The 27,861-nt window shown below is 51.3% G+C and overlaps 1 protein-coding gene across 1 annotated transcript in view; it reads left to right on the top strand.

Annotated features, from left to right (window-relative positions):
* The window catches only part of RAP1GAP2 (RAP1 GTPase activating protein 2), a gene marked incomplete at both ends in the record, with an annotated part of 216,889 nt that overhangs the window by 105,121 nt on the left and 83,907 nt on the right, over window positions 1-27,861 (top strand). Inside the window, one exon of the mRNA XM_079725572.1 lies at window positions 12,849-12,933. Coding sequence (XP_079581698.1) covers window positions 12,849-12,933 — 85 coding nt within the window. The remainder of the gene's footprint in view (window positions 1-12,848; window positions 12,934-27,861) is intronic.

Here is a 27,861-nt window from a genome sequence, read left to right as displayed (position 1 = left end):
AAACACCCCAGTGTTGGCCACTCTGGAGGTGGGTTCGGGGCGTGCTCCTTCCTTCCCAGGTTTTACCAGGAATTCAGCCAAGACCTGCGGCCACTTAATGCGCAGTGTATCCTTCCACTAGCACCATTTTTTTTGTTGTTGTTCAATTCAATAGTCCATGTTTACTTATTATAACTGTGTAAATATTATTGTTGAGCCAAAGAGGATGCTATAATTGTGTTTCCCTTCTTGTATAACCTTTTATTTTTACGAGAGTTAATAAGCAACTCATGTTTCCCCCGTTAGTGCAGTTTTCTATATACCTATCTTTATTTTTCTTTTACTATTTTAATTTATTCTACCATAATTCCTTTAATAGCTTTTCTTCCCCCACCCCAAAGCTTATGCCCACTGCATATCCTGTCAGTTCTACTTTTTCTAACAGGAGACCTCACTTCCAGAACTTTCTATCTTCTGCTGGATTGATTGCTGCTTTTTAACAGTAGCCTTCCAAGAAAGGGTGCAAGGTGGTAAATTTTTTTGGGCTTTTGCATATTTCAGAATATCTTTGTTCTACTCTCACAGTTGCGTGATAGTTTGCCTGGGTATAAAATGTTAGGTTGAAAATAATTTTCCTTCAGAGTTTTGAAGGTATTAATTATATCATTGTTTGTACTAGATTCTATAATTGCTGTTGAAAAGTCTGATGATATGCTGATTTACATTCCTTTGTATATGGTGTGTTTTTGTATTTCCTTTCTGGAGTTGTGGATGATTTTTCATTTACCTAGGCATTCTGAAATTCCCTGACAATGTTTGGGGTGGATCCTTTGCCATTAACTGTGCTGGGTGCTTAGTGGACCCAGAGACTCAGGTCCTTCCTTCAGTTCTGGGAAGTTTTCTTGTACTGATTCTCTGATAAATTTCTCCTGTTAAGGTGAAACAACAACCATTTTATTATGCTCAAACTCTGTGTGTTAGGATTTTAGGTAGTGCACATTGGTGATGGATGGCTTATCTCTGCTCCAGTATGTTTAAGACCTCATCTTGGGTGGCTCAGATGGCTGGAGATGGTTGGGATGCTCAGCTGGGGCCATATGTCTGGGGCCTTGGTTCTGGCTTGGTTCCTCGGTTCTTTGCATGTGCTGGGGGTGAAATGTCCAAGATGATTTCTTCACTTGTATGGACTGAGATGTCTGGGACATTTGAGAGCTGGCTGGGTGTCTCTCCATGCAACCTCTCCATGTGTTAGCCATGGCACAGCAATCTCAGGATAGTCAAACTTCTTACATGCTGGCTTGCTTTCCCTAGAGCAAATGTTCCTAGAGATCGAGGTGGAACCTTCAAGGGTTCCTATGACTCAGCCTTGGAAGTTAAGTAATATTATTTCTTTCCCATTCTGTCAGTCAAAAGTGAGTCACAGGGCCAGCCCAGATTCAAGGCGGCAGCGGGGACGGTACAAGTGCATCAATACCAAGAGATATACTCACTGGGAGGCCACCTTTGGAGACTAGCTACCACAACTCCCTTCTCTCTTCTCTATTACCTCTTTCTGGAAACGTTATTGGTTAGATATTGGATCCTCTGACGTTTTTACCTTTTCTCTTTCATTTTCCATATTTTTATCTTTTTGTCCTACTTTTTGGGAGACTTCCTCAACTTAGCCTTCCAATCATATTTCTCTTTTCTGAGATCTCTTTCTTTCCTGATCATTCCATTTTTACAGTGTTCTCTCCTTGTGTTGTGCATGTAAAATCTTGTCTTATATCTGAGGCTATATTACTTTATAGTATATTTTGAATTTTCCATTGGTTCCTTGCAGTGTCTGTTTCTTTCAGGTTCCTCTTGTTTATTTTGATGTCTCTTGCTTATGTTGGAGGCTTTCCTCAAATGTCTGGCCACCCTTAGCTGTCCCTAGGTCCTTAAGAGTGAGGTACTGGAAGTGGGTTGGGAGCCCTGTGTGCTTGGGCTGGCGTGCACCTGGGGGTTTCCATGCAGGGTGATGATTGGGTAGTAAGCTGCCCTTTTCATTGGAGGAACCTAGATGTTGTCTTTTCTTAGGAATGGTTCAGTTTCTCGTGGTGGTGGTGGTGGTTGATGAGGTCATGTGGTTGGTGAGGAAGTGAAAGTTTGGGTGATAGGGTCCAAAGACTTAATGTCTCAAGTATCAAACACTCCCCCAGGTCATCCATCCCCCATCCTTCTTCCAGGCACTTGTAATCTCTTCTAGGCTGAATTTTCTTCTTCCATTGCATTTGCTTGTGTCATTTCACACCTTTTTTTTTTTTTGCGGTACGCGGGCCTCTTGCTGTTGTGGCCTCTCCCATTGCGGAGCACAGGCTCTGGACGCGCAGGCTCAGCGGCCATGGCTCACGGGCCCAGCCACTCAGCGGCATGTGGGATCTTCCCGGACCGGGGCACGAACCCGTGTCCCCTGCATCGGCAGGCGGACTCTCAACCACTGCGCCACCAGGGAAGCCCCCCATTTCACACCTTTTTAAGGGGCTTCAGAGAAGCAAAATAAATGCATGTGATCAGTCTTATATGTTCATCATAAAGTCTCAGCAGGCTTAAGAGTATATCTGTCTCTATCTCTAGCTCTATATCCATATCCATATTTATATTCATCTCTCCTAAAGAAAGTGAGAGAGAACCGCTTAACAATTATTTTTTATTGTGATACATGTCCTATGTCCAAACTGAAGCGCGAAATGAGCACCCATATACTTGCTATCCAGGTCAGGAAATCCGCACAGGTTGGGAAAATGCTGATATTCTGTGCCTTTGTGACTCCGTGGCTTTATGATTTTGATTCTGAAGCTGTCTGGGGCTGTGACCTTGTGAGCTGGCTGCCTTTGCTCTGACCATGATGTAGCTTCCTCAATTGAGGCCAGGCGGTGCTAAGCAGAACCGCTGACCACATGAGGGAAGCTGCTCACTCAGCAGTTTTCAAGTGATGCAGTACATTAGGGGCTGGATGACAGGCAGGCAGGTTATTTCCTCAGTGCTATGGACATGGAGCCTCTTGGACAATGGGGTGACTTGCCCACCATCGCTTCTTTGGCACTTGCCCTTCGCTTGGCTTCCAGACTCCATCCGGGCATGGTCCTCCCTCTCACCTCTTCTTATCTGCCCTGCTGAAGGCTTCTGTTCCTTTTTGCTTTTTCAGCCCTACCTGTTCTCCCTGGGGGCCTCCTTTCCTCTCATGGCCTCAGCTCCTGCCTCTGTTTTCCTTACACCTGTGTCTCTGTTTAGGCTGCAGTTCTTTTCTGATCCCACCTGGGGATCCCAGGGGCTCCTGAGCTGTAGCACATCCAGAATGAACGCTTTATCGTCTGCCTCTGCAAACCCAGTTCTCCTCCTTTGTCTGTGTCATGGTTGAAGCATCACTCAGTTTTCTGAAACCCTAGTCTTTTCACGTTTTTGGCTGTCTCTTCCTCCTTTTCTCTTAGTCACCAAGTGCCCTTAATTTTGGCTATGAAATGCCTGATGGATCAGACCCTTTCCTTTCATTTTTGTGACCATAAGCGGAATGGAGCCCCTCCCATGCTGTTGCTCCCTTCGCCCCTCCCCTTCCAGTCACTGCGTCCTCCGCTCTGCTGCCTGGGGCCCTCCAGCAAAACCCTGCAGGTCAGCCACCTGCCTTCCACGTCCACGCTCCCCTTTGCCCATGAGACAGAGTTCAGCTGGCTCAGTGCCTGTTTCCCAAACCACCTTCAGTGCTTCTGTCATGTCTGTGTGACACCTGTATCTGTTACTTAATAGTTTTCTTTAACTGGCTCAGTTTTAAAAACTTGAATGAACTCGTTTTAGAAGATGACGTTATGTCACTAGCATAAAGGGAAGATCAGGGTGGCCTGCCACAAGTAGAAGATCAATAAGCGATTATTGCAATAAAGGGCACCCCAGATCACCTCAGGTGCCCACAGGGAAGCATGCCCCCCACCCCCCACTCTGGGAAAGTGCGATGTGGATGCTTGTCCTGAGCGGGCTCTAGCTCTTCCCGGCAGGCAGGGTGGCACCGTGGTTGACATCGTGGACTGTGGAGCCAGACTGCGTGGGTCCAAGCTTTGCTCTGCTACTTTCCTGCTGTGGGAACTTGGGCGAATAACTTAACCTCTCTGAGTGTCAGTTTCCCCATCTATGAAGTGGGGTTAATGATATTTGCTGCAGAGGGTTGTCGTGAGTGTGAAACGAGATAGGATATGTGGGTCACTTCCAACAGTACCTAGTACATGAGAGGCCCTGAGGCCTGCTTGCTCGTTTTCACTTTTCCTTTTTGAGGGCCTGTTAGGTGCCAGGCATGTGTTTCCTCTGCGGCCCCATAGTGTTCCTTGCTTTCACTCCTTTGTGCCTCTGTTCAGCACCTTTCCCCTTCCTCTTTCTCTCCCAGACAGATGCTGGCCTTTCCCTCCAGGTCTGGCTCAGCTGTCACCTCCTCGATAACCTTAGCTGATCTCCCAAGGAGACCTGGCCCCCTCTTTATTCTGTATCTGTTTTAACCCATAACCCACAGTGCACATTTGGCAGATGGGTCTTTCACATGGGTGCGCTGTGCCTCCAGTATGGCTTTTGCAATTTCACTTCTCCCTCCCGGATTGTCTTCTCAGAGGCGTGTAAATAATCCTGATATCACCGCCCATGCTAAGACACACAGCCCATCCTTGGTCCCCAAGAGCTCAAGCTTAAAGGACGTGGAAGCTGCTGGCCAGCGTCCTCCTTTCAGATGCCGCTGGGGCCCTTGGGCCCGGCAGAGCTGGCTTTCTCATTGTGACTGGAAGGAACCATGGAATTGGAGTCGGAGATCTTGGGGCTGAGGCCCGACTCTCCAGTTTTCTGACACTGTGACCCTCAGGCCCACATGGAACCCCTCTGAGTCTCTGCTTCCTCATGTGAACCCTATGGCCTGAGTCAGTTCTAAAGCTTATGTGTTCAGTAAAGGCGTATTTTCCCGGGAGTGTGCAGGTTTGCCCTTGTGGACGGGTTGGTCCATCACCTCTGAGTTGTAATGCCGGGAGGGAGGCTGTGTCCCCCCCAGCCGGGGGCCACAGCTGGTTCCCATGGCTGGTTTGCCCTGTCGTGTGCTGCTCCTCCCGAAACCTGCCCTTTCTCCTACCCCTGGCCCAGTTTAGGGATTCAGGGTCCTCCAGGGAAGGGCAGTGCCATCCTCCCCCTACACGCCCAGAGACGCCGGCATGTTCTTTGCAGCTGCAGGCACAGAGCATCGCCCCGGCCTCCCCTTGGTCCCACGTGCTGGCCTGCGGCGGAGTCACACCTGGCACACCTGCGCAGCCGTATACCCGTAGATCCCCGGGAGCCCAGCCCCACCTCTCCCCTCACACAGGGCCCCGGCACTCATGCTTTATAAACGTTTGTCCATAAACCAGCCGTGCTTCCTCAGGTTCTTCCTGAGATGTCGTGACCTGCTCAGCTCCCACGTTCATGCTGAGGTGACCCGGGGAGCCGCAGCTCTTCTCAGGAGAAGAAGAGAGAGGCTTGCTGTGGGATTTGGGCATCTCCCTCTGCCTCTTTGGGCCTCAGTGTCCTCGTCACCGTGATCAGGCTGTCGGGTGGCTTCTATTGGTTTCTCCCGGCTCTGTTGGTCTCTGCGTCTGTGAACCCTGGGATTGGGTGGGCACGGTGGGGTGGGGTTGGGGTTGCATTCCCTGGGGAGTTTTGCATCCTCGAAGGTCCAGAGTTGTGCTCTGAGTCTCCTGGGTCCTCTTAGAGTGTGTATGGGAATAGGATGTGTCACCAGAGCCAGCCCTGCCAGGTGCGGACAGGTGAGCAACACCTGCTCCTTCCCAAGGGGCTCTCCAAGGGGGGGATCGGGACTCAATCCCTCTGCGTGTTGGAGCCTCTCATTCCTGAATCCTGTGTCCCCTTCCCTCCCTCCGTTCCCCCGCCCGTTCTGCTGGGCTGGCATCCTTCTCCCCTTCTACACTGGCCCCAGCAGAGTGTGGACAGTAATGTCTTCACCCCCATATCTGGGCCCTTGGGGCTTGGGATCAAGCCATATGCACAAACCCAGGGCCTGGCGGCCCCCACACAGTGGCTGGACTCTCCTGTCTGAAGTATGTGGGCATCCAGGTTCCCTCGGATTTGAAGCCGTCCCTGCCTCCTCTCTGCTCTCTGATTGGCTTTCTGCCTTCATGTCCCCGCCACCGTGCCCATTCCCTCCAGCTTATCTGACGGCAGCCTTGGCAATGACAATGGCGGCCAGGTATTATGTTTTTGCTGTGGACTAGGCACTGTGCTAAGTGCTTTACAGGCCTTATTCAGACCACCCAAGGAGGTGAGTATTATTATACCATTTTACAGATGAGGAAGCTGAGGTGGGGAGAGGCGAAGTAACTTGGTCACGGTCACACAGCTAATCAGGGGTGGCACTGGAATTCAAACCCAGGTCTGTTGGACCAGAACGCCAGGGCCTTTGATCCACTGTACACACTGCCTGCCCGCCTCCCTCGAGGCTGGAGCCTGGCCCTCTACTCCAGCATCTGCCAGGCTGTCCTGCCATGATGGACAGAACTTCTCGGACATGTTTCCAACCACAGGGATGCCCCAGCACAGCTGGCTGCTGGAATGAGGGCTACGTGATTGTGCCTCTGGCCTTGGGTCTCTGTAGACAGCAAGGTGGATTCCTCTGGGCAGGGACCCGCAGCCCATACCCAGCCCAGTCCCTGCTTGTCCCTCCCCCTGGCCCGGCTTGCCCAATGACCACACAATTCTCTGCCACCACGAAAACTGTCTAAGACTCTAGTCATATTGAAGAGTTGAGCGCAATTTTCCAAGTCCAGTGCAGGGAACAGGAGTTGGGGTTAGCCTGCCCATTCTGCAGAGGGGAAAGCAGAGATAATAAGACTCTGAGGGTCCAGCTTGTCACGGCTAGAGCTGGTAGGAGCCAGTCCTGGCTTCCAATTCCCTTTTCTTCCCATCGTATCTCCTTCTTATGATGATTTCTCTGGAAGCTTTTTAATTTCACTTTGTTTTATTTCCTATCGTTTATGGTCTAGTTGGTTATGCAGGGTTTGGAAATGTGAAAAGTTGGAACTCCAAAACCCTCTCCTAAGTTCTTTTTTTTTTTTTTTGCGGTACGCGGGGCTCTCACTGTTTTGGCCTCTCCCGTTGTGGAGCACAGGCTCGGCGGCCATGGCTCACGGGCCTAGCGCTCCGCGGCATGTGGGATCTTCCCGGACCAGGGCACGAACCCGTGTCCCCTGCATCGGCAGGCGGACTCTCAACCACTGTGCCACCAGGGAAGCCCTCTCCTAAGTTCTTAAGTACTATGCTGCAAGTACTTAAGAATGCTGGGGGTGGGGAAGAAAGGCACTGCTTTCAACAGGTGGGATTAGTCAGGAAACCGTAGTCAGCATCTTCAGCATCTCCAGAATGTAAGACCCTGCATACAGCCCCCGGGGCCATCAAAAGGCAGCCAGAGGGCTTCCCTGGTGGCGCAGTAGTTGAGAGTCTGCCTGCCGATGCAGGAGACGCGGGTTCGTGCCCTGGTCCGGGAAGATCCCACATGCCGCGGAGCGCTAGGCCCGTGAGCCATGGCCGCTGAACCTGCGCGTCCGGAGCCTGTGCTCCGCAACGGGAGAGGCCACAACAGTGAGAGGCCCGCGTACCGCAAAAAAAAAAAAAAAAAAAAAAAAAAAAAAAAAAAAATTGAGGTATGATTTACATACCATGAAATTCACCCTTTTAAAGTGTACAGTTCAATGGGTTTTAGTATATTCACAAAGCTGTGCCATCACCACTGTGTAGTTCCAGAACATTTTTATCACCTCCAAAAGAAACCCCGGACCCGTGAGCAGACCCTCCCTACCCCTTCTTCTGCCCCCGGCCCCGGCAACCACTCATCTGCTTTCTGTCTCTGGATTTGCCTATTCTGGATATTGCGTATAAATGGAATCATGTAATAGTGGCCTTTTGTTTCTGGCTTTTGTCATTTAGCATGTTTTTGAGGTTCATCCACGTTGTAGCATGTATCAGTACTTCATTCCTTTTTATGGCTGAATAATATTCCAGTGTGTGGAGGGACCATGTTGATTATCCATCCATCGGTTGATGGCTGCTTGGGTTATTTCCACCTTTTGGCTATTGTGATGATGTGTCTCGTTCCTTTTGGTTTGGTTTTCCTGGGAAGCTCTTCATAGCGGCCAGCTGTATGCATTTCTCTAGCTTGGCTACTTGGAAAGCAAGAGAAAGCAGGGCCGAACATGGCAGGGTGGCTGGGGAACGGGTGTAGTGGGAGATGCAGACAAGGGGAGTGTGTAGGTTTGGGAGAAACTCTGTGCCAGAAGGAGGGCTTAAACCTGTCCCCAGAGCCATCTGCTGTTACAGGGGATTTTTCCTGTTGTTGATTATTAACCAATGGTTACGATCCTGACGGTAGATCCCCGGGGCTAGAACTGGTGCTTATTTGAGATGCCAGAAATGTTTTCAAAGACACGTAAACAGCCCTGGACCCTTGCTTCTCTCTTTCCACTTGGAAACCTGATCCCCATTTTATGAGTTATAATAATAATGGTCTACATTTGTATAGGACTTTATATTTTATTTCACAGCCATTATGTTTAATTCCTCAGAACATTATCACCCCCATCTTTGCAGAGGAAGGAACTGGGACACAGAGAGGTGAGGTAACGTAACCAAGGTCACACAGTGGGGTAGCAAGTAGAGACAAACTTGAACCCAGGAATCTCTTGATTCTTAATATAGGTCCTTTTCATAGAAGTGTGGGAGAGATGGTAGCTGCAATGACTTCAAATGGTCTGGGGCAGAGACACTGGAGGCTGGAGGCCAGGACCCTGGAGGCCTGGGTGCTGTAAGTGGCGTCTTTGCCTGGAGGTCTGCCCAGTTCCCTGTGAACAGCCCCATCTGGGTGAATCATCCCCCTGCTTTCTCAGCTTCCTCTCCCTGCTCTTTGATCATTTTCTCCTGAGATTTACATTTGGCTAAAGCCATATAGGACCTCTCCCGGCCTCCCTGAGCCCTCCTAGCTGGGGAAAGAATCCCAGAGTAGAGAACCTCAGTGCCAGGCAGCTCTGGGGCAGAGGGAAGCTGAGTGGGCTGCGCCTCCAGGACCCCAGAGGCGGGAGGCTCTTCTGACCTGTGCATTCACACCTGCTCTTACCACCCTTCTCTTTTAGCTGAGTGTGTAATCTCCCTGCTTCCCTCCTCTGCCTCTGTCACCAGCCCCTCTTCTTCTGGGTTCCTGGGTAGGTCTGGGACCCTGCGGCCTTAGAGCTGCCTGTGGGCTGGCTTTGGCTCGAGAGGCAGTTTCCAACCTTAGTGCTATGACCCGTGTCAAGATCACTGTGGGTTACAAGAAAGTCATTACAAATAAGAGGGAGGTTACCATTTCTGCTAATAATTTACCTTTTGCTTATAATAAATGAGAGCAGATTCAAGGTTATCTCTTGAGATAATCATGTCACTCTCACCACTCAGTTTGTGTGATGTGTTTGGCTGAGAAAGGGCTAGGATTGCATTGAGCACCATGTTCTTACTCTGTCTTATCTTAGCACCAGCTGGTGGCTAGGCTGGGCCTGGCTGTCCTTGGGAGGGTGGCTCACACGCAAATGTCATTGTTTGTGAGGTCTGGGGCAGGGCGAGGTTGAGCCCAGATGACCAGAGCAGGGGTGGTGAGGCTGAAGCAGGGATTTCATCCTTTTGGGTTTTGGTCTTCCAATTACAAAGCCAAGGCTAGAACATGGGACTCGGGCAGTGTATTTGTTTCCTAGGGCTGCTCTAACCAAGTACTACAAACCAGGCAGCTTAAAACAACAGACATTTATTGTCTCAGTTCTGGAGGTGAGAAGTCCAAAATCAAGGTGTCAGTATGGCCATGCTCCGCTTGAAGGCTCCAGGGAAGAATCTTCCTTGCCTCTTGTAGCTTCTGATGGTGGCCTGCAATCCTTGGCCTTCCTTGGTGCTCCAGGTGCATCATTCCAACCTCTGCCCCTGTTGTCACATGGCATTCTCCCTGTGTGTCTGTGTCTTCAGGTGGCTACCTTCTCCTCTTATAAGGGCACTAGTCTATTGAATTAAGGGGTCACCTTAATGACCATATCTTAACTTGGGTACATCTGCGAAGACCCTATTTCCAAACGAGGTCACATTCACAGGTAGGTGAAGACTTCAAAATATCTTGGGACTTTCTTGGTGGTCCAGTTAAGACTCTGTGCTTCCAACGCAGGGGGCGCGGGTTCGATCCCCGGTCAGGGAGCTAAGATCCCAAATGCCGCACAGTGTGGCCAAAAAAAACCTTCAAAATATCTTTAAGGCAGTTCATGATTCAATCCGTAACAGGCAGTCAGCTCTTAAATAAGTACCTTTGGCTCCTAGGAGGGAGGGCTGAAGTCCAGAGTAGGGTTTGGTGCCGTGTGACCCATCCCCTCCCGTAAAGCCATTCCAAGCCATCTAGGTACCAAGGCAGGGTAGTTTCTGATTTGCGGCCATCAGTGTGCATGTGCTCTGTGAGGGCAGTGGTCATGCCTTCTGCCCAGCCTGGTGTCCCCTCTGGAGTCTTGGACAGGGCCCTGGAGCTAGCAGGAGGCCGGTAGCCACTGGTGCTCCTTCCTGCTCCAGCACCTTCCAGGCTCCAAGCATCCTTTGGGAAATCATTCTGGCAGATGCCCCGTGCTCCCATGTGATAGTCCTCACCACTTCCTGGAGACTGGTCCAGGGAGAACAGACTGGCTCAGGGGAGAGAGGCTTAGTCCACGAGGGGCTGGGTACGAGGGCCCTTTGCCTGGGACTCAGGGACCTTGGTAATAATCTCAGCTGCTCTGGTCCTGCGGGCGTGGACATCTCCCACCTTATGGAGAGAACCGGACAGTGTGACTATGTATATGAGGGTCCCCCGACCACTGATGTGAAAAGCCTGCTGGCACTGCCCTCCTTTAGGGTCTGTGTTCCCAGAGAGCCAGGGCAGCTACTGGTCACGTTTGCCCACAAGCCGTCTCCAGGGGGAGTAAGCCAGAGTTCCTCAGCTAACCCCACACAGTCCTGTAGACTCTGGGTGGGGGCTTGCCTCCCCTCCCTTCCCTGCATGGTTTTCCCTTCCAGGCTCCCAGACCCACCGAGGAACTGCCCTGTCCGTCCTCACCTCAGGGGACCTGAGGGTGATGCTCCCCTTCTCTGAGCACCTTTCCTCCCTTCCTTTTCCATCATCATGAGTCTCGGGCTGCAGGCCCATAGAGGAGGAGCAGTGCCTGCTTGGAAAGGGTAGAGTGGCTATAGGGGAAGCAAGCTTGTTTCCCACCCAGCTCTGTTGGACCCACAGGCAGGCGAGGGCCAGAGCAGCCGGACGTTACCCACAAGGGTAACATCCAAGGCCATAAATGCAAGGGGAGGCTGGTGGCTCTGACTGAGAAGTAGAAGGAGCTGCGTCCGTTCCTTTGTGTGTGACCGTGTGTGTGCGCATGTCTTGAGTGTTGAGTCTTGGCTCTTTGGTTCTTGTGTTAGTTACAGTCTGGATCAGGAGGGAGGGGACCCCACTGTCCAGTCATCGGAGTGAGTCCAAGGTCCAGGAATAAAGGAGGAGGAAGGCAGGTGGAGGTGCAGAAAGGGGGATTGGCAGGGCTAAGGTTAATGGGGTCACGTGGATCCTCCACCAAGCCAGGTGTTCACACAGCCTCCTTACCTGGCTCCCTGGAGGACAGGTGACAGGGACAGGCAGGGGCTGTGGCAGGGTAGCTGGGCCTGCCTGGGCTGAGGGGAGCCAGGCTGGGTTGGTGTCTGAGCCCCAGGGCCAGGGTTTCCTCTGGAAAGACGGAGGGCGGGGGTCTGTAGGGAACATGGCTTCTCTCACGAAGGGGGCTTGGGGTTGGAGCTGTCACCCCCATTGGCAGGACATGGGCTGGAACAAAGTACAGAAGCATTGTCTCCAGGTGGCAGTGGGGGTCCTTTGGTCGTTTAAGTGGGACCAGGTTGGGGGCTGACTCTTGGCTGCTTCAGGGTGGGGCTCTGGAGAAGCAAACAGTTGCAAAGTTGGGGGGTTTGTGGCTCAACCTGGTCTTCTTAGGCTCTTAATTCTGTTATCCTTGCCTCTCCCTCCTGTCCCAGGATATAGCCAGGGCACGTCCTGGACACCAGAGTCCCTCGTCCGGAGACTCCCCCAGGTTCTGCCCAGCTGGCCCTGTGCGTAACCATCGCTCTGAAGGCTTTTCCATGGCACACATTCTCCCTACTGATTGGACTGTAAACTAGCACTCCCTGGTCACCAGCAAGGGCCAGATGGAAAGTGGGGAGTGTGTGAGAGCAGCGGACTTGTCGCAATTGTGTTGTCATGGTGACACGACTGTGTTTAGCTGCCTCTCCACGGTCCTAGCCCACATGGACTAAAATAAGTTTTACCTGCAGCACACACAGCAGGCAGCCCTGTCTTCCCAGAGTCTGACCAGGGCGTGTGTGTGTGTGTGTGTGTGTGTGTGTGTGTGTGTGTGTTTAGGGACAAAGGGGTCCCCCCAGGGAGGATGAATTGAAAACGTTTACCCCTCTGCCCTTCTTTTCCTTCCCAGTCCTGTATCTCTTCAGACCGGTGGTTCTCAGACCTCAGCATCACACTCACCTGGAGAGATAGTTAAAACACAGATCCCTGGGCCCCGTCACCCGGGAGTCTGGTGTGCACCTGAGAATGTGCATTTCTAACAAGTTTCTGGGTGATGCTGATGCTGTGGTGCAGGAACCACACTGGGAGTAGCTCTGCCTAAGATTTTAGCACATCCTGGCAAAGAAATGCACTGGCTCTATTTTCTGCATGTGTTAGACTGTGTCCTTAAGCCCAGCTGCTGTTAGAGGAGAGAGGGGAGGGGCAGACAGGCCCCCACTCACCTCCTCTGTGTTCTGTGGCCTAACAGGAAGCAGGAGCTGGCCAACAGCTCGGATGTGACCCTCCCAGACCGGCCGCTGTCCCCTCCTCTCACTGCGCCTCCCACCATGAAGGTAAGAGGCTTCCGGCTGGTAAGTGGGGAGGGGAAGTGGGCGGGGAAAGTGCTGTTGCTTTGGCCCCTGGCCCGGCTGCTTCTGTCCCCGTGGGGGCCTTGGAGTGTCTCCACACCTCTGAAGGCAGCGTCCACTTGAGATTACCAGTGTAGGAGGAAAGTGTGATTGTGAGATTCAGGGGTGTCAGGGGGCGGTGAGGAAATAGACTGGGGCTGAATGGGGTGGGCGGGATGCTTGGTGATCAGCGAGAGGCCTTGTGGAGCTGTAGGTTCTGGCACAAGGGGCCCAGGCGGGAGTAAGTGGGGACACTCAGATTGCAGCTGGGAGCCGGGGCTGGGGGTGGGAAAGGAGGAGTCCTGTGGGCTGGGACCCTCCTGGGACTTGAATGGCACTTGTGTGCTGCTCTACCTGCCTCTGACTGGCCTCCTGGGCTGGCCCTGTCACCCTAATCTCTGTGGGAGAGTTGCCTTGGAGGTTCTGGGAGCCAGTAATTCTTTCCCTATTAGCACTTCATTCCCAAGTCTCTTTCCTGGGAGACTACATCCCAGGACCCTGAGGGGGCTGCATCCTCCCTACACCGAGCTCTCCCCCTTTACTGTTCAGTCTTCCTGGCAGGGTGGCCACGTGGGCCTCAGCTGGCCCTCAGGGAGGACTTTGGTTCAGCCAGTAATCCTGCCTAGGCAACAATGCACCTCCCTCACACTTTGCCAGGCGAGGACTAGCTCTGAAGACGTCACCTGAGTCATCTGAGGTCCTGGGGTTCTGCTACAAGGTGACTCACAGGGAAATAATTAGGTATCTCTTTCCTGGGAGTCCCTGTTGTACCCCCTCTTCCCTGACCTAATCTGTTGCAAAGTGATACCCTCAAAGGAGGTAGATAAAAGCCATCTTCCCATTATCACCCCCCACTGAATGCCTGTCACACACAGAACTGAGGGGGAATATCACAGAATGGCAGTCAGAGCCTGTCCTGGTTGACTTAGGAATGCAGGAGTGGGTAGGGTGCAGGGCTGACCCAGGAGACAGCTCTGCTCTCCTCCTGGTGGGGCACCCAGGGGCACTGAAAGCCAGACCACCTTCGTCAGCCTAGTCACAGTGCTGGCATCCGAGTCAGGTGCTGGGGTGGCTTGTTTGCACAGGGTATTACTGAGACATATCGCCATTCTGAGTTTTAGTCCCTTGGTCTGCAGAGTTGGGTGTGGGATGCTTGTCTCTTTGCTCACGGATGGCGGGAGTTTGCAGGGAGGAATTCTGAAAGTCTCCTAGGAGGAGTCACTGAGTTCTCTTGGCAGGCTTTACTTATGTGCTCATTTAATTTACCCAACACCCAATATTTATTTGAAAGTTGCGTTAGTCAAGACTCTTGGTGGCAAGTGACAGAAACATAACTCGCTTTGGCTTAAGCATAGAAGAAAATTTATTGCCTTCGTAATGGCAAGTATAGACTCCAGGCACGGCTGCATCTACGAAATCCGTCTCTTACCATTCCTCTTCTGTGTTTCATCCTTTGTCAAGCTCTGGCTCTGTGGTGGCAGATGGTGACAGTAGCTCCTACTTGCTAAGTAACTCCAGTGGAAAGAAGAGTATCATTTTTTCCCCAGTAGTTCTAACCAACGTCCCAGGGAGGAAGCTCACTGGCTGGGCTTAGGTCACATGTCTATCTCAGAGATGGAAGGCTCTGATTGGCCAGACCTGGGTCTCTTGCCCACCGTGTAAACCAGCGGTCCCCAACTTTTTTGGCACCAGGCACCGGTTTCGTAGAAGACAATTTTTCCACAGACTGGCGGTGGTTGGGGGGGGTGGAATGGTTTCGGGATGATTCAAGCACATTTCATGTATTGTGCACTTTATTTCTATTATTATTACATTGTAATATATAATGAAATAATTATACAACTCACCATAATGCTGACAGGAGGTGGAGCTCAGGTGGTAATGCGAGCGATGGGAAGCAGCTGTAAATACAGATGAAGCTTCGCCCGCCACTCACCTCCTGGTGTGCGGCCCGATTCCGAACAGGCCGCGGACCGGTACCAGTCCATGGCCTGGGGGTTGGGGACCCCTGGTCTAAACTATAAGAAAGGATAATGGGGGAGGGGTGGCGGTTTAAGGAAAATTGAAGGTGCTACAATGAGAGGAAGAGGAAACAGATGCAGGGAAGGCAAGACCAACAGCTTTCTGCTACACGTGCTGACCATGTGCCCGGTCTAGTGCTGAGCACTGGGCACCTAGTAGCAACAAGGTAGTATGATCCCTGTTCTCTTGGAGTTTGTCATCCAGCTACGGAGACAAAAGTTGAAAAAATAATTTCAAGAATGAGGGATGGACAGTTAGGTGTGATGAATGTTCCAAAGGAGAAGCACAGCATAGCTCGGACAATATAAGGTCTGTGGAGGGGAGATCTAATCGAGCCTTGGAGAGGGTCAGGGAGGGCTTTGAGGAAGTGATGAGTAAGCTGAACCCTGAGAGTGGAGTAGGACTTAGTGAAGCAGAAGTGCAGTCAAGGTGGAGGAGAGTGTTCTAGATGCTTGTCACTCAGAGTGAGGCCAAGAGACCAGCTGCACCTGCCTCATTTGGGGGCTCCTTAGAAATGCAGACTCTCAGGCCTCACTGCAGACCACTGAATCAGGATCTGCATTTTACCAACATTCCCTAGTGATTCACATGCACATTACAGCTCCAGAAGCACTGCTATAGGCTCCGTCCTCCCTGAGGCAGGAGAGAAGTTGATTCTCGAGGAACAAGGATGGCTAGAGCACTCACAGTTAGGGACAAGGAGGCAGACCCGTGGAAGTTTTGCTCAAGGTTTTGGGCTTTATCCTAACTAGGGGCATCGAAGTCATTGAAGATTTTAGTCAGAGGAGTAAGGTGACAGGACTTTTGCAAAGTCACCCTGGCTCGTACGGAGGATGTGTGGGACAGAACGGAGTGGAAGTGGGGTGAGTTGGGAGGCCACTGCAGGAGTCCAGTGGGAGAGGACTGACTCTGAAGGGCCTGTGACCACCTGGAAGTGGTCAGATCTCAGAGATCCCCCAGGAGGTGGATTGGTGAGATACGAGGATTTGGGGAGAGGTAGGAAGCAAGAATGGTCCCAGGTTTGGATCAACCGGATAAACGATAGAGCCATTCTCCGAGAGGGGGTGACCCAGGAGGGAGGATGAGGATTTAAGTTCTAAGTGCTGAGTTGGACATGCTTGAGACACCAATGGGGGTGTCATTGAGCAGCTGGGTATTTGGGGGCCAGGCTCAGAAGAAGGGTGTGACTGGAGATAAAAATCTGGAGTCATTTTTGTAGAGATGGGAATTGAAGCTGGGGGTGGAGGGGTGGGTGGGTTGGTGAACTCTCCAGGGAGAGGATGGAGTGAGAAGATGGGAGATTCCGGGGGTGGCCTCCCCAGGGAAAGGCTGGTGTGGACGAGGCTGGGGACATGGTGAGAGGGATGGGCGGATGTGTCAACTACGGTGGAGAGGCCGAGTACCATGTGGAGCTCACGGTGGCCTCTGGGGTTAGTGTCCTGGTGGCTTCTTAAAGCTACGATGCGGGGCTTCCCTGGTGGCGCAGTGGTTGAGAGTCCGCCTGCCGATGCAGGGGATACGGGTTCGTGCCCCGGTCTGGGAAGATCCCACATGCCGCGGAGCGGCTGGGCCCGTGAGCCATGGCCGCTGAGCCTGCGCGTCCGGAGCCTGTGCTCTGCAACGGGAGTGGCCACAACAGTGAGAGGCCCGCGTACCGCAAAAAAAAAAAAAAAAAAGCTACGATGCGGGCTTCCCTGATGGCGCAGTGGTTGAGAGTCCGCCTGCTGATGCAGGGGATGTGGGTTCGTGCCCCGGTCCGGGAAGATCCCACATGCCGCGGAGCGGCTGGGCCCGTGAGCCATGACCGCTGAGCCTGCACGTCTGGAGTCTGTGCTCCGCAACGGGAGAGGCCACAACAGTGAGAGGCCCGTGTACCGCAAAACAAACAAACAAACAAACAAACAAAAACTACGATGCTCATTTACCTCTCCCCAGCCTGCTCAGCACAGAGGGAGCAGCCGTGTCGGGACTGCATTTACCAAGTCATGTTGTTAGCCCAACGCGTCCCTGCATTGAGTTCAGGGCAGCGACTGCGTCCTGTTCTGTGGGTTCCTAGTTCTGGTAGATGTTTATGGTGTGTTGACTATTCTGGAATCCAGGTTGGAGGAGCAGGCACTTCCCTTCCACTCCTCTGGTTTTGTCTGAATCTCCTATCCCAGCAGACCCTCTTTCTCCAGGTAATACTTTTCTAAATTAAGCCAGAATACAGGGACTTCCCTGGTCGTCCAGTGGTTAATCTCTGCACTTCCACTGCAGGGGCCACAGGTTCGATTCCTGGTCGGGGAAGTTCGCATGCTGCACAGTGCGGCCAAAAAAAAAAAAAAAAAAAAGCCTGAATACATGTGTTCTTCAAGATGTGGACTGAAGCCCCCTCCTTCCCTATCAGTTTCACCTGTGGAGTCACCTGTGCAGGTCTGGGCTCCTGCCTGCAATGTCCTCTCCAGGGTGGGATTAGGCCTCTGCTTTGCTGATACCTCCCAACTTCCCCAGGTTATTACTGCATGTCGAGGTCTGAGACACTGAGGGTGGAGGCTGGAATGTCTCCAGGGTCACTGGCCCTGGAGTTCCATCAGCACCCCCACCCTCCCAGCATCTGGGCAGTGGAGGAGGGTCTCACTTGGCAGTGCAGGCTTGGGTTAGGGGTGGCAGTGAAACCCCTTTGGTACTGATTAGCTTGGGAGTCACAAAATGTCAGGGATGGGTGATCCATTTCCTTTTTTTAAAAAAATTATTAATTAATTAATTTAATTAATAATGTGTTGGGTCTTCGTTTCTGTGCGAGGGCTTTCTCTAGTTGTGGCAAGCTGGGGCCACTCTTCATCGCAGTGCACGGGCCTCTCACTGTCGCAGCCTCTCTTGTTGCAGAGCACAGGCTCCAGACGCTCAGGCTCAGTAATTGTGGCTCACGGGCCCAGTTGCTCCGCAGCATGTGGGATCTTCCTAGACCAGGGCTCGAACCCGTATCCCCTGCATTGGCAGGCAGATTCTCAACCACTGTGCCACCAGGGAAGCCCGATCCATTTCCTCTTTAGGGAAGCTGGAGGCCCGGAGGTGGGAAATGACTTGGCCAAGGTCCCATTGACGATAGCTGTGTTCCTCCTGTAGTCATAGAGTAAGTTCAGTTCTAAGACCCAAACCATTTTGGATAAGATGCTCTCATCCCACCCCACACACCAGGGACAACCTCCTCTAGTTACTTCCCCCATTGGGAAGGGCCTGCTGGAGCAGAAGCTGGCCTCCAGCCCGAGAAGCGCCCCCCGCCCCCCAGGCCCCTGCCCCCCACTGGCACGCCTGCTGCAACGGGTCCTTTACGGCCCCTTCTCCACCTCAGTGCTTGTGGTTTTCAAGGGAATTTTTTTTTTTTTCTCGCTAATATGAAACTGAGAAAAAGCCACCAAAGAGATGCTGAGCAGATGGGCAGAATGAGAGCCCAGTTCCCGACCAGAATTCAAGCTGTGGATGGCGCAGGGTGGGCTGGGAGAGGGGCCTGGGGCTGTCTCCCTGGGAATGCTGTGGATTGTTTCCAAGCCCACATCTTTTATGATCTGGTTTTCATGCCCAAACGGATCACCAGGCACCAAGGAGAGCGGGTGTGGGCCCAGCATTGCGCTAGGCCCCGTGTGGTCCAACTGAGGCCACCGTCCTCGTCCCTCAAAGAACCTGCTGTCTTCGGGGGGCCTTAACTGAGCAGGAGAAACCATATGGCTGAGCATGCGACAAGCTGCAGTGTGTCATGTGGCTTCTCAGTGGCAGGGAGAGGAGTGAGGATGGCTTCATGGGGAGGTGGGTGGGGGAGTTGGAAGGGACCCTAATGGCAAGCACAGGGGTTGAGTGACCCCCTGGGACCAACCATACAACAGCCTTTTGGGCTTGAAGGGGTTGGGATTGACCCTCCTGATTCTTTTCCAGCTCACAGTAAGTGCACGGGGCGTTCTATCGAAGGTGGTGATGCTGGGACTTGGTGTGTCCTTGATCTGAATTGTCACACTCATCTCTGGAGCCCCACCAGGCCTGGGCTGGCCCGGTCGGCTGGGAGGTGACCCTTTCTCAGCCTTCTCCATCCCGCTTTGTGCCAGTCTGAGGGCAGCCTCCTCCACCCCAGACCTCCTCCTTTCCCGAAGAGAACAAGGAGGGCTGGGGTGCCCGCTGTGGGGGGAGCAGAAAGTCTCATGCCTGTACTTTGCCCCCCTGGTACTTTGCTCTCCATCACTCACCGATGCCCTCGAAACCCTCAGTGATGGGTCAGGCAGGTGCAAAGTCCCCACACATTGGGGAAGACAGTGGAGGTCAGAGGTGACTTCTCTGCGCTCCCTTCATTCCCTTTGGGCAGAGCTGTGCTGGGTCTCGGCCTCCTACCCTCCCAGGCTCCCGAACTGTCCACCAGCCACCTTCTGGCCTGGGTGGGGAGGCGCTGGGGTTTCCTTTCCAGCTTGTAGCACTGCCCCAGGCCCGATGCCATCTCTTACTTTGCCTCTGGTTCCTGCCCCCTGTCTTCTGTTCTCACTGGGAAAAGAGACCACCCACCTGCCTCTGTCAGGGTTGAGTGAGGGGATGCCCCCGTCACACCTACCAAGTTTGTATGGACGAGGTGAGGAGGCGTTTGTGGGAAGGATGTTGGGGCCCCTCTTGGGCGGAGGCAAGAAGGGCTCAAGGACACCAGCAGGGGCTTTGCTTTCCCCTCTTCAAGAAAGCTCTGCAGTGGGGGCATGACAGTCGGGACAAGCGTTTGTTGTGGCCCATGACCACCGCTGCAGGAGGTTCAGCTGGCTTTCTTCTTGGCGTCCTAGGAGAGCTGTCTCTGGTCCCCACACAGACCCTATTTATGTCACTGGTCCAGATGCTGTCTCCTCAGGAACCACTTCCCAGGAGGCCTCTGATTTCATACAGGCCAGTGGACAGGGGAGCCCAAGGGCAGTGCAGATGCGAGGGGAGCTTAACCTGGCTCTGCATCTGTCGGGGGGGCACCTTGGAGGCTTAGAGAGCCGGGAGAAGTCTGTGTGTGCACCACCTGCATGAACCCACCCCTCACGTGTGCACATGTGTATATCGTACCTGATTTTGTTCATTGTTTTTTTTTTCTTTTTGCTGTACGTGGGCCTCTCACTGTTGTGGCCTCTCCCGTTGCGGAGCACGGGCTCCGGACACGCAGCCTCAGCGGCCATGGCTCACGGGCCTAGCCGCTCCGCGGCATGTGGGATCTTCCCAGACCGGGGCACGAACCCGTGTCCCCTGCATCTGTTCATTGTTTTAAGGCCAACTAGCCTACACTTCTTGCAAATTACTTTAGGTGTAACCGGATTTTAAAAAATTTACATACATTGAAATGCATAAATCTTAACTGTACTTTTATTAATGGATACACCCATGGGACCTATACTCTGATTCAGATAGAGGACCTTTCTCTTCCCCCAGAATGTTCCACTATGTCGCTTCCTAGTCAATCCCAACCCCCGCCCCTCGGGAAGCAACCAGTATTCTGATTTTTTTTTTTCCACTGTAAATTAGTTTTGCCTGTTCTAGAACTGAATTTAAAAGGAGTCACGGGGACTTCCCTGGTGGTCCAGTGGTTAAGACTCTGCTTCCAGTGAGGGAGGCACAAGTTTGATCCCTGGTCAGGGAACTAGATAAAAATAAATAAATAAAAGGAATCACATAGTCTGTACTTGTTTATGTCCAGCTCAGCATAATATCTGTGAGATTCACCCATGATGTAGAGTGTATCAGTAGTTTATTCCTTTTTATCCCCACTGTATGAATACAGCACAGTTTGTTTATTTTCCTGTTGAGCGACATTTGGGTTGTTTCCAGTTTTGAGCTATAATGAATAACCAAATGCTCTGAATATTCTGGTATAAGTTTTGTTTTGTTTTGGACTTGTGTTTTCATTTCTCTTAGGTAAATACCTAGAGGGAAATGGCTGGGTCAAAGGGGAGGTGAATGTTTAACTTTATATGAAACCGCCAAACTTTTAGCCAGGTGGTTGTACCATTTTATGTCCCTACCAGCAGTGTTATGAGAGCTCTGACTGCTTCACATCCTTGTCAACATTTGCCGTTGTCAGTCTATTTAATTTTAGCCACTTGAGTGGGTGTGTAGGGAGGGATATTTCATTGTGGCTTTAATTTGCATTTGTCTGATGACTAATGACGTTAAACACTTTCTCACATGCTTGTGGACCATTCTTACAGTTCCTTTGCCCCTCCTGCCCCTTTAAAATTGGGTTGTTTGTCTCTCTGTAGGCATTCTTTACATATTCTAGATACAAGCTCATTCCTTGTCTTAACAGCGTCTTTGATGAACAGAAGTTTTAATTTTGATGATGTCCAATTTATGGACTTTTTTTTCATTTTGTGTCTGTAGCTTTCTTTTTTTTTCCTTTTTTTTTTTTTTTGCTGTACGCGGGCCTCTCACTGTTGTGGCCTCTCCCGTTGCGGAGCACAGGCTCCGGACGTGCAGGCTCAGTGGCCATGGCTCACGGGCCCAGCCGCTGTGCAGCATGTGGGATCTTCCCAGACTGGGGCACGAACCCGCGTCTCCTGCATCGGCAGGCAGACTCTCAACCACTGCGCCACCAGGGAAGCCCTGTAGCTTTTTTTGCTTATTCCATATCACAAAGATTTTCTTCCATATTTTCTTCTAGAAGCTGTCTAGTTTGAGCTATAGATCTTAGATCCATCTCAATTTAATTTAATTGTGTGGCATGCTATAGGCATTGTTGGGCAGCAAGCCTTATACTGGCCCAGCCTCGAGAAGAAAGAGCCTGGAGTCAGTGACAGAGACATCGATGGTTTAATGGACAGGGGATCTTACATGTCTGAAGCAAGGTCCTGGAGTGACAACCCACTGTGTGAGGCAGACGAGGGCAGGACAAGGCAGCAGTCTTCACTACTGGAGGGGAGTGGGAGGATACCCGTTATAGGGGGAATTGACTTGACATCAGGTTGGCTTATTGGTTACCAGGGAAACCAGCAGAGGAGCACATCCTTCACCGCCCCTTTGCCCCTTTGATACGCTATCATGGTGGAGGTGTTCTGATCTAAAGAATAGAACTAGCTGGGTTGGGGGGGCAAGTATGTAGGCATTTACTGATTAGGCTCTATGACTAAGAGGGAAAGTCTGTCAGGTGAGTAGGGTGTAGGTGAGGCAGGGACTGGTTGAGCAGGGGGATGTATAGTGAGCAAGAGAATAGCCATCTTGAGTGGCCTGATGGTACCGGTATCTAGGTCCATTTATTCCCATATGGATATCCAGTCATTGAAAAGACTTAGGGTTGCTTTGGTACCTTAGTCAAAAATCCGCTGGCTATATACATGCACCCATGCACGTGTATGGTTGTCTCTGTAAGCCGTGATGTTTCTCTAGACCAGGGCTAGCAAATGTGTGACACTTGTGCCTTCCCACCAGCCTTCTGCCCCCATGGCAGATGTTAGTAATGATCATGGCACCCTTGCCCATGAGTTTAGATGTGGATTCAGAATCCTCTCCAACAAAGCCCTGCAGGTAACCACCGCCAGTCATTTGGAGCTGACACTTGAGATGAATTGCTTCTGGCATCTCTGATTGAACTTGGCGGAAGAGGTTAAGTTGTTTGCTCGATGTCCCACAGCTGGTGAGGGCAGGGCCAGGATTTGGACTCAGGTCTGTCTGTGTGGCTCGGAAGCCTGTGCTGTCTTAACCACACTCCAGACTGCTTTCCGTGAGTCCTGTGAGCATGTTACTTAATCTCCCTGACCTCCAGTTTCTTCCCCTGTCGAATGAGGACAGTGGCCACCGGAGGAGCGGGTGTGAGGAGTAACGAGGGAAACCGTGACGCAGCTAGTGGGGTGCTTAACACATAGTGGGGGCTCAGTAAGTGGTTGTGATAATAATGATGATCGTTATGATGGTGATGATGGTGATGGTGATGGTGATGATGATGGTGGTGGTGTTGATGGTGATGATGATGGTGGTGGTGTTGGTGGTGATGATGTTGATGATGATGTAGTTCTTGCCCTTGAGAAACATACATAGGGCTTCTCTCTAGGGAACTGGGAGCCCCCAGCACATGAGAGTCCTTTGCCTGTTCCCATGGAGCCTTCTGAACTGGAGGCCCCAGGGGGCGCCCTGCCTCCTAGAAATTGCTAATGGAGCCCAAACCTCAGGCTTTGGCCTAGGCATCCAGTTCACTAGGGCCTTATTCCTTCTCTCCTTTGTTTCAGGGGAACAGGCCAGCTGGGCTTCTGGAATGGTCTCTCTGGGAACCCTACCTCTCTCCTTTGATTCTCCAGCCCATCTCCCTTTCCTTCTGACAGGCCACATGGTCTCCCCCATCAGGGAGGTTAATCCAGTTCCTTTGACCTGGACCCAGATCCCTTTGAGGTTCTTTCTCAAAAAGGTGACACATATGGAGTAGTAATTAAGAACACAGTTTCTGAAGCCAGCTTGCCTGGTGTAAGGCTTTGCCACTTCCTAGCTGTGTACCGTCTCTGGGACTCAGTTCCCTCATTTGTAGAGTAGGGATATGAGAGTACCTGCCGCGTGTGGTTGTAATGGGGATTAATTGAGATGATGTACGTTTATCATTTAGAGGCACGTGGCGTGTGCTGCAGAAATGTTAGTACTTATTATTCCTCCAGAGAACAGCAGTGCTCGGAGGGAAAGTCTGGAAGGAAGTACACTGATTTTTCTGTTGCTAATATAGTTAATATAGTTATAGCTAATATAGCTAATATAGTTCCTCCTCAGGACTCCCTGATGCCCTGCCTGGTACCCAGGACTGAGGTGCCTCTCCATAACCAATGAACAAAAATTGAAATTGCATTTTGTGTGATTGGCCCCACCTGAGCCCTGTGTATCAGACCCAAAACCCTGCCTGATAAGTATGGATGACAGTAAGGGTATTGGAAAAAGGCCAAAACCAAAGATCCTGCCCCAAAACTCAGATGGACCTGGGGGAGGGATCTTTAGGGAGGAAGCATCCCTCTGGGTCATGTTCCCATCGCTTGAAGTCAGGCTGCTCTGAGCTAATCAGTGTTCACAGACCAGGTGGTCCCCACGGTGATAGGGAGAAACTGTAAAGCCAGTGTCCTCATGAAGGGTTTTGGGATTGGACTGCGTGGAGATCTGGATAATTCAAGGCCATGGAGAGTCCCGGGGTTGGCCTTGGAATGCATTTTATAATCTGTTTGTCCCCATCAGAAGGTTCCTTCCTAATTCCTTTTGCCTGCGGCTAGTATTGAAACGAGTCTATGTTTCTAGACAGATACTGACCTTGTGCCCTGATAGAGGCACTTGGCATTCAGGGCGTCTCCTTGGGGATGCTTTGCATGCTGCTGTAGCCCTAGTCATGCCACCTGCCTTTGAAGGCCTGGCAGCTGTCCTACCCCATAACGTAGCCTCTAGTTTACAACATCCCTGCTTGTTTTAGGTCCTGCCTTCCCTGATGGACAATCCTGGGTCTGGCACACAGAGCCCGGGCCTGGCCCTGGGCCTTAGTAACAACTGTGTGACATTGTGCAGTTCGGTCATCTCCTAGGAACCTCAGTTCCTTCATTTGTGGGACTAAGCCCACCCTGTAGGCTTGCTGTGAGGATTACAGGAGGAAGTGGGTGGGCAAGGGCTTCATACCAATACAACACCACACAGGTGTTACATTGGTATGTGATGGATACTCGTGGTTTTTATCATGGGCAGTGAGCTAAATACTTGTGTGGTGGTTTCACTGATTATCCCAGTCCTCTTCTGGCTGCCATAGACACTTCTGTACTGAGACCGGCTCAGGAGTGGGGTCCTGCCAGATTCCATGCCCCGCCTCGCATCCCCACCCCATGCATGCCTGGGGGTCATGTCATTGACCTGACACTCAAGCCCAGTGTGTCTGGTACTTTGTGGGACAGTGGACAGTGGGTTTTGTGTTTGTTCCTGGAGGGAGTCACCCCTGCAGTATGAGTCCCGTAGGTACCTCCTGTGTGTCCCCCTCCTGTTGGCTTTTTTCCCCTGGACCCGTAGTAGATTCCCTGTTCTTGGATGAGTGTGGAGATGGTGTTTCAGGCCTTAGGGTGTGTATTCATTTCCTGGGGCCAGTGTAACAAATTACCACAAACTTCGTGGCTTAAGACAACAGAAATTTATTTTCTCACAGTTCTGGAGGCTAGAAGTCTGAAATCAAGGTGTCGGCAGGGCTGAGCTTCCTCCAGAGGCACTAGAGGAGGCAGATCCTTGCTTGCTTCTTCCTGTAGGCGTGTAGGTGGCTATAGGCATTCCTTTGGTTTGGGGCTGCATGATTCCACTCTCTGCCTCCGTCTTCACATGGCCTTCTCGTCTCCCTGGGTCTGTGGTTCTCTTATAAGGACTTAGGACCCACCTGGATCCACCTGGCTCTCATCTCAAGATGCTTAATTGTACCTGCAAAGACCGTTTTTCCAAATCAGGTCACATTCACGGAGTCTTGGGTGGACATATCTTTTTTGGGGGGCATCATTTAACCCACTATAGGCTGTGAGCAGCCCTCTTTCAGGAGCCCCCGATGGGAGCCTGGTGAGGCCCAGAAGCTATGCCAGCACCTGCTTACTCTTGTGTAGTTGGAGGTCATTCAGGTGTGACTGCAGGTGTGTGTATGTGTGTGATGGGGCAGGGCGTTGCTGGAGCAGGGCTGGGAGGAACTGGCCCAGTGCAGCCCCAGCTCCACGGCCCGAGGGTACAGGACGTGTTCTCCTATCCTTGTTGTCACAGGGCCTGGTACATAAGGGGCCCAGAGCAGGTGCTTCATAAACACTTAGTGGTCGGTGCTTAATACATACTCATAATAGGTGATTTATGAATTCTCATCGATTGATCCAGCCTTGAGAATGTGGCATTGAACTAAAAAAGCCCAGTATTTTCTTGGAGAATTTTTTTTTAAAAATAAATTTATTTATTTATTTATTTATGGCTGCGTTGGATCTTTGTTGCTGCACGCAGGCTTTCTTTAGTTGTGGCGAGCGGGGGCTACTCTTCGTTGCAGTGTGCGGGCTTCTCATTGCGGTGGCTTCTCGTTGCGGAGCACGGGCTCTAGGCACGCGGGCTTCAGTAGTTGTGGCACGCGGGCTTCAGTAGTTGTGGCACGCAGTCTCAGTAGTTGTGGCTCGCGGACTCTAGAGCACAGGCTCAGTAGTTGTGGTGCATGGCCTTAGTTGCTCCGGGGCATGTGGGATCTTCCTGGACCAGGGCTCGAACCCATGTCCCCTGCATTGGCAGGCGGATTCTTAACCACTGCACCACCAGGGAAGCCCCATCTTGGAGAATTTTTATAAGATTTTTTTTTTTGCAAGTGAACAGCAACCCCTCACCCCACACCCTATTTTAAATAAAGTGATACATCCTTCTTTTTTTTTTTTTTTTTGTGGTACGTGGGCTTCTCACTGCTGTGGCCTCTCCCGTTGCGGAGCACAGGCTCCGGATGCGCAGGCTCAGCGGCCATGGCTCACGGGCCCAGCCGCTCCGCGGCATGTGGGATCTTCCCAGACCGGGGCATGAACCCGCGTCCCCTGCATCGGCAGGCGGACTCGCAACCACTGCGCCACCAGGGAAGCCCCTGATACATGCTTCTTATAAAAAAATGTAAGCAATTGTAAAGTATAAAGTAAAAAAATCCAAAACAGAACTCTAGTAATAATCCCCCCATCCAGCCATATTCATCATTGCCATTTGCTAAGCCTCCAGACATCTCGGCATCATGCACACAGACAGAGGCATAAATAAATGGGATCTGACTTACTTCACTCTGTATGACATACTCTAGGTCCATCCACCTCACTACAAATAACTCATTTCATTTCTTTTTATGGCTGAGTAATATTCCATTGTATATATGTGCCACATCTTCTTTATCCATTCATCTGTCGATGGACACTTATGTTGCTTCCATGTCCTGGCTATTGTAAATAGAGCTGCAATGAGCATTGTGGTACATGACTCTTTTTGAATTCTGGTTTTCTCAAGGTATATGCCCAGTAGTGGGATTGCTGGGTCATATGGTAGTTCTATTTTTAGTTTTTTAAGGAACCTCCATACTGTTCTCCATAGTGTCTGTATCAATTTACATTCCCACCAACCATGCAAGAGGGTTCCCATTTCTCCACACCCTCTCAAAGTGAGAGAGTGGCATGGACATATATACACTACCAAATGTAAAATCGATAGCTAGTGGGAAGCAGCCACATAACACAGGGAAATCAGCTTGGTGCTTTGTGATCACCTAGAGGGGTGGGATAGGGAGGGTGGGAGGGAGAGAGATGCAAGAGGGAAGACATATGGGGATATATGTATATGTATAGCTGATTCACTTTGTTATAAAGTGGAAACTAACACAGCATTGTAAAGCAATTATACTCCAATAAAGATGTTAAAAAAAAGAAATTGCAAAAATAAATAATAAATAAATGGGATTGTACCATTTGTGCTCATTTGTAATAAAAAAGAGTTAAATTCGATTTTATTTGCATTTAACCAGTGAAGAGAAAACCAGGTGGCTCAGAAGGAGTCACTGACGTTTAGATAAATGTTTCTGCTCCAGAAGAGATAGTAACCGCTGTAAGAGTCCTCTAAAGATGAGGTAAATTATCCTATTAAATTATTTTATTAAAAAAATACGGACAAATTTTTGGGGTTTTTTTTTTGTCTGTGTTGAGTCTTCGTTGCTGCACGTGGGCTTTCTCTAGTTGTGGCGAGCGGGGGCTACTCTTCGTTGTGGTGCGCGGGCTTCTCATTGCGGTGGCTTCTCTTGTTGCGGAGCATGGGCTCTAGGCGCGTGGGCTTCAGTAGTTGTGGCATGCAGGCTCAGTAGTTGTGGCTCGCAAGCTCTAGAGCACAGGCTCAGTAGTGGTGGTACGTGGG

This window comes from Hyperoodon ampullatus, assembly GCF_949752795.1.
Source record: "Hyperoodon ampullatus genome assembly, chromosome: 19".
NCBI lineage: Eukaryota > Metazoa > Chordata > Mammalia > Artiodactyla > Ziphiidae > Hyperoodon > Hyperoodon ampullatus.
This window is presented reverse-complemented; position numbering and strand designations above follow the sequence as displayed.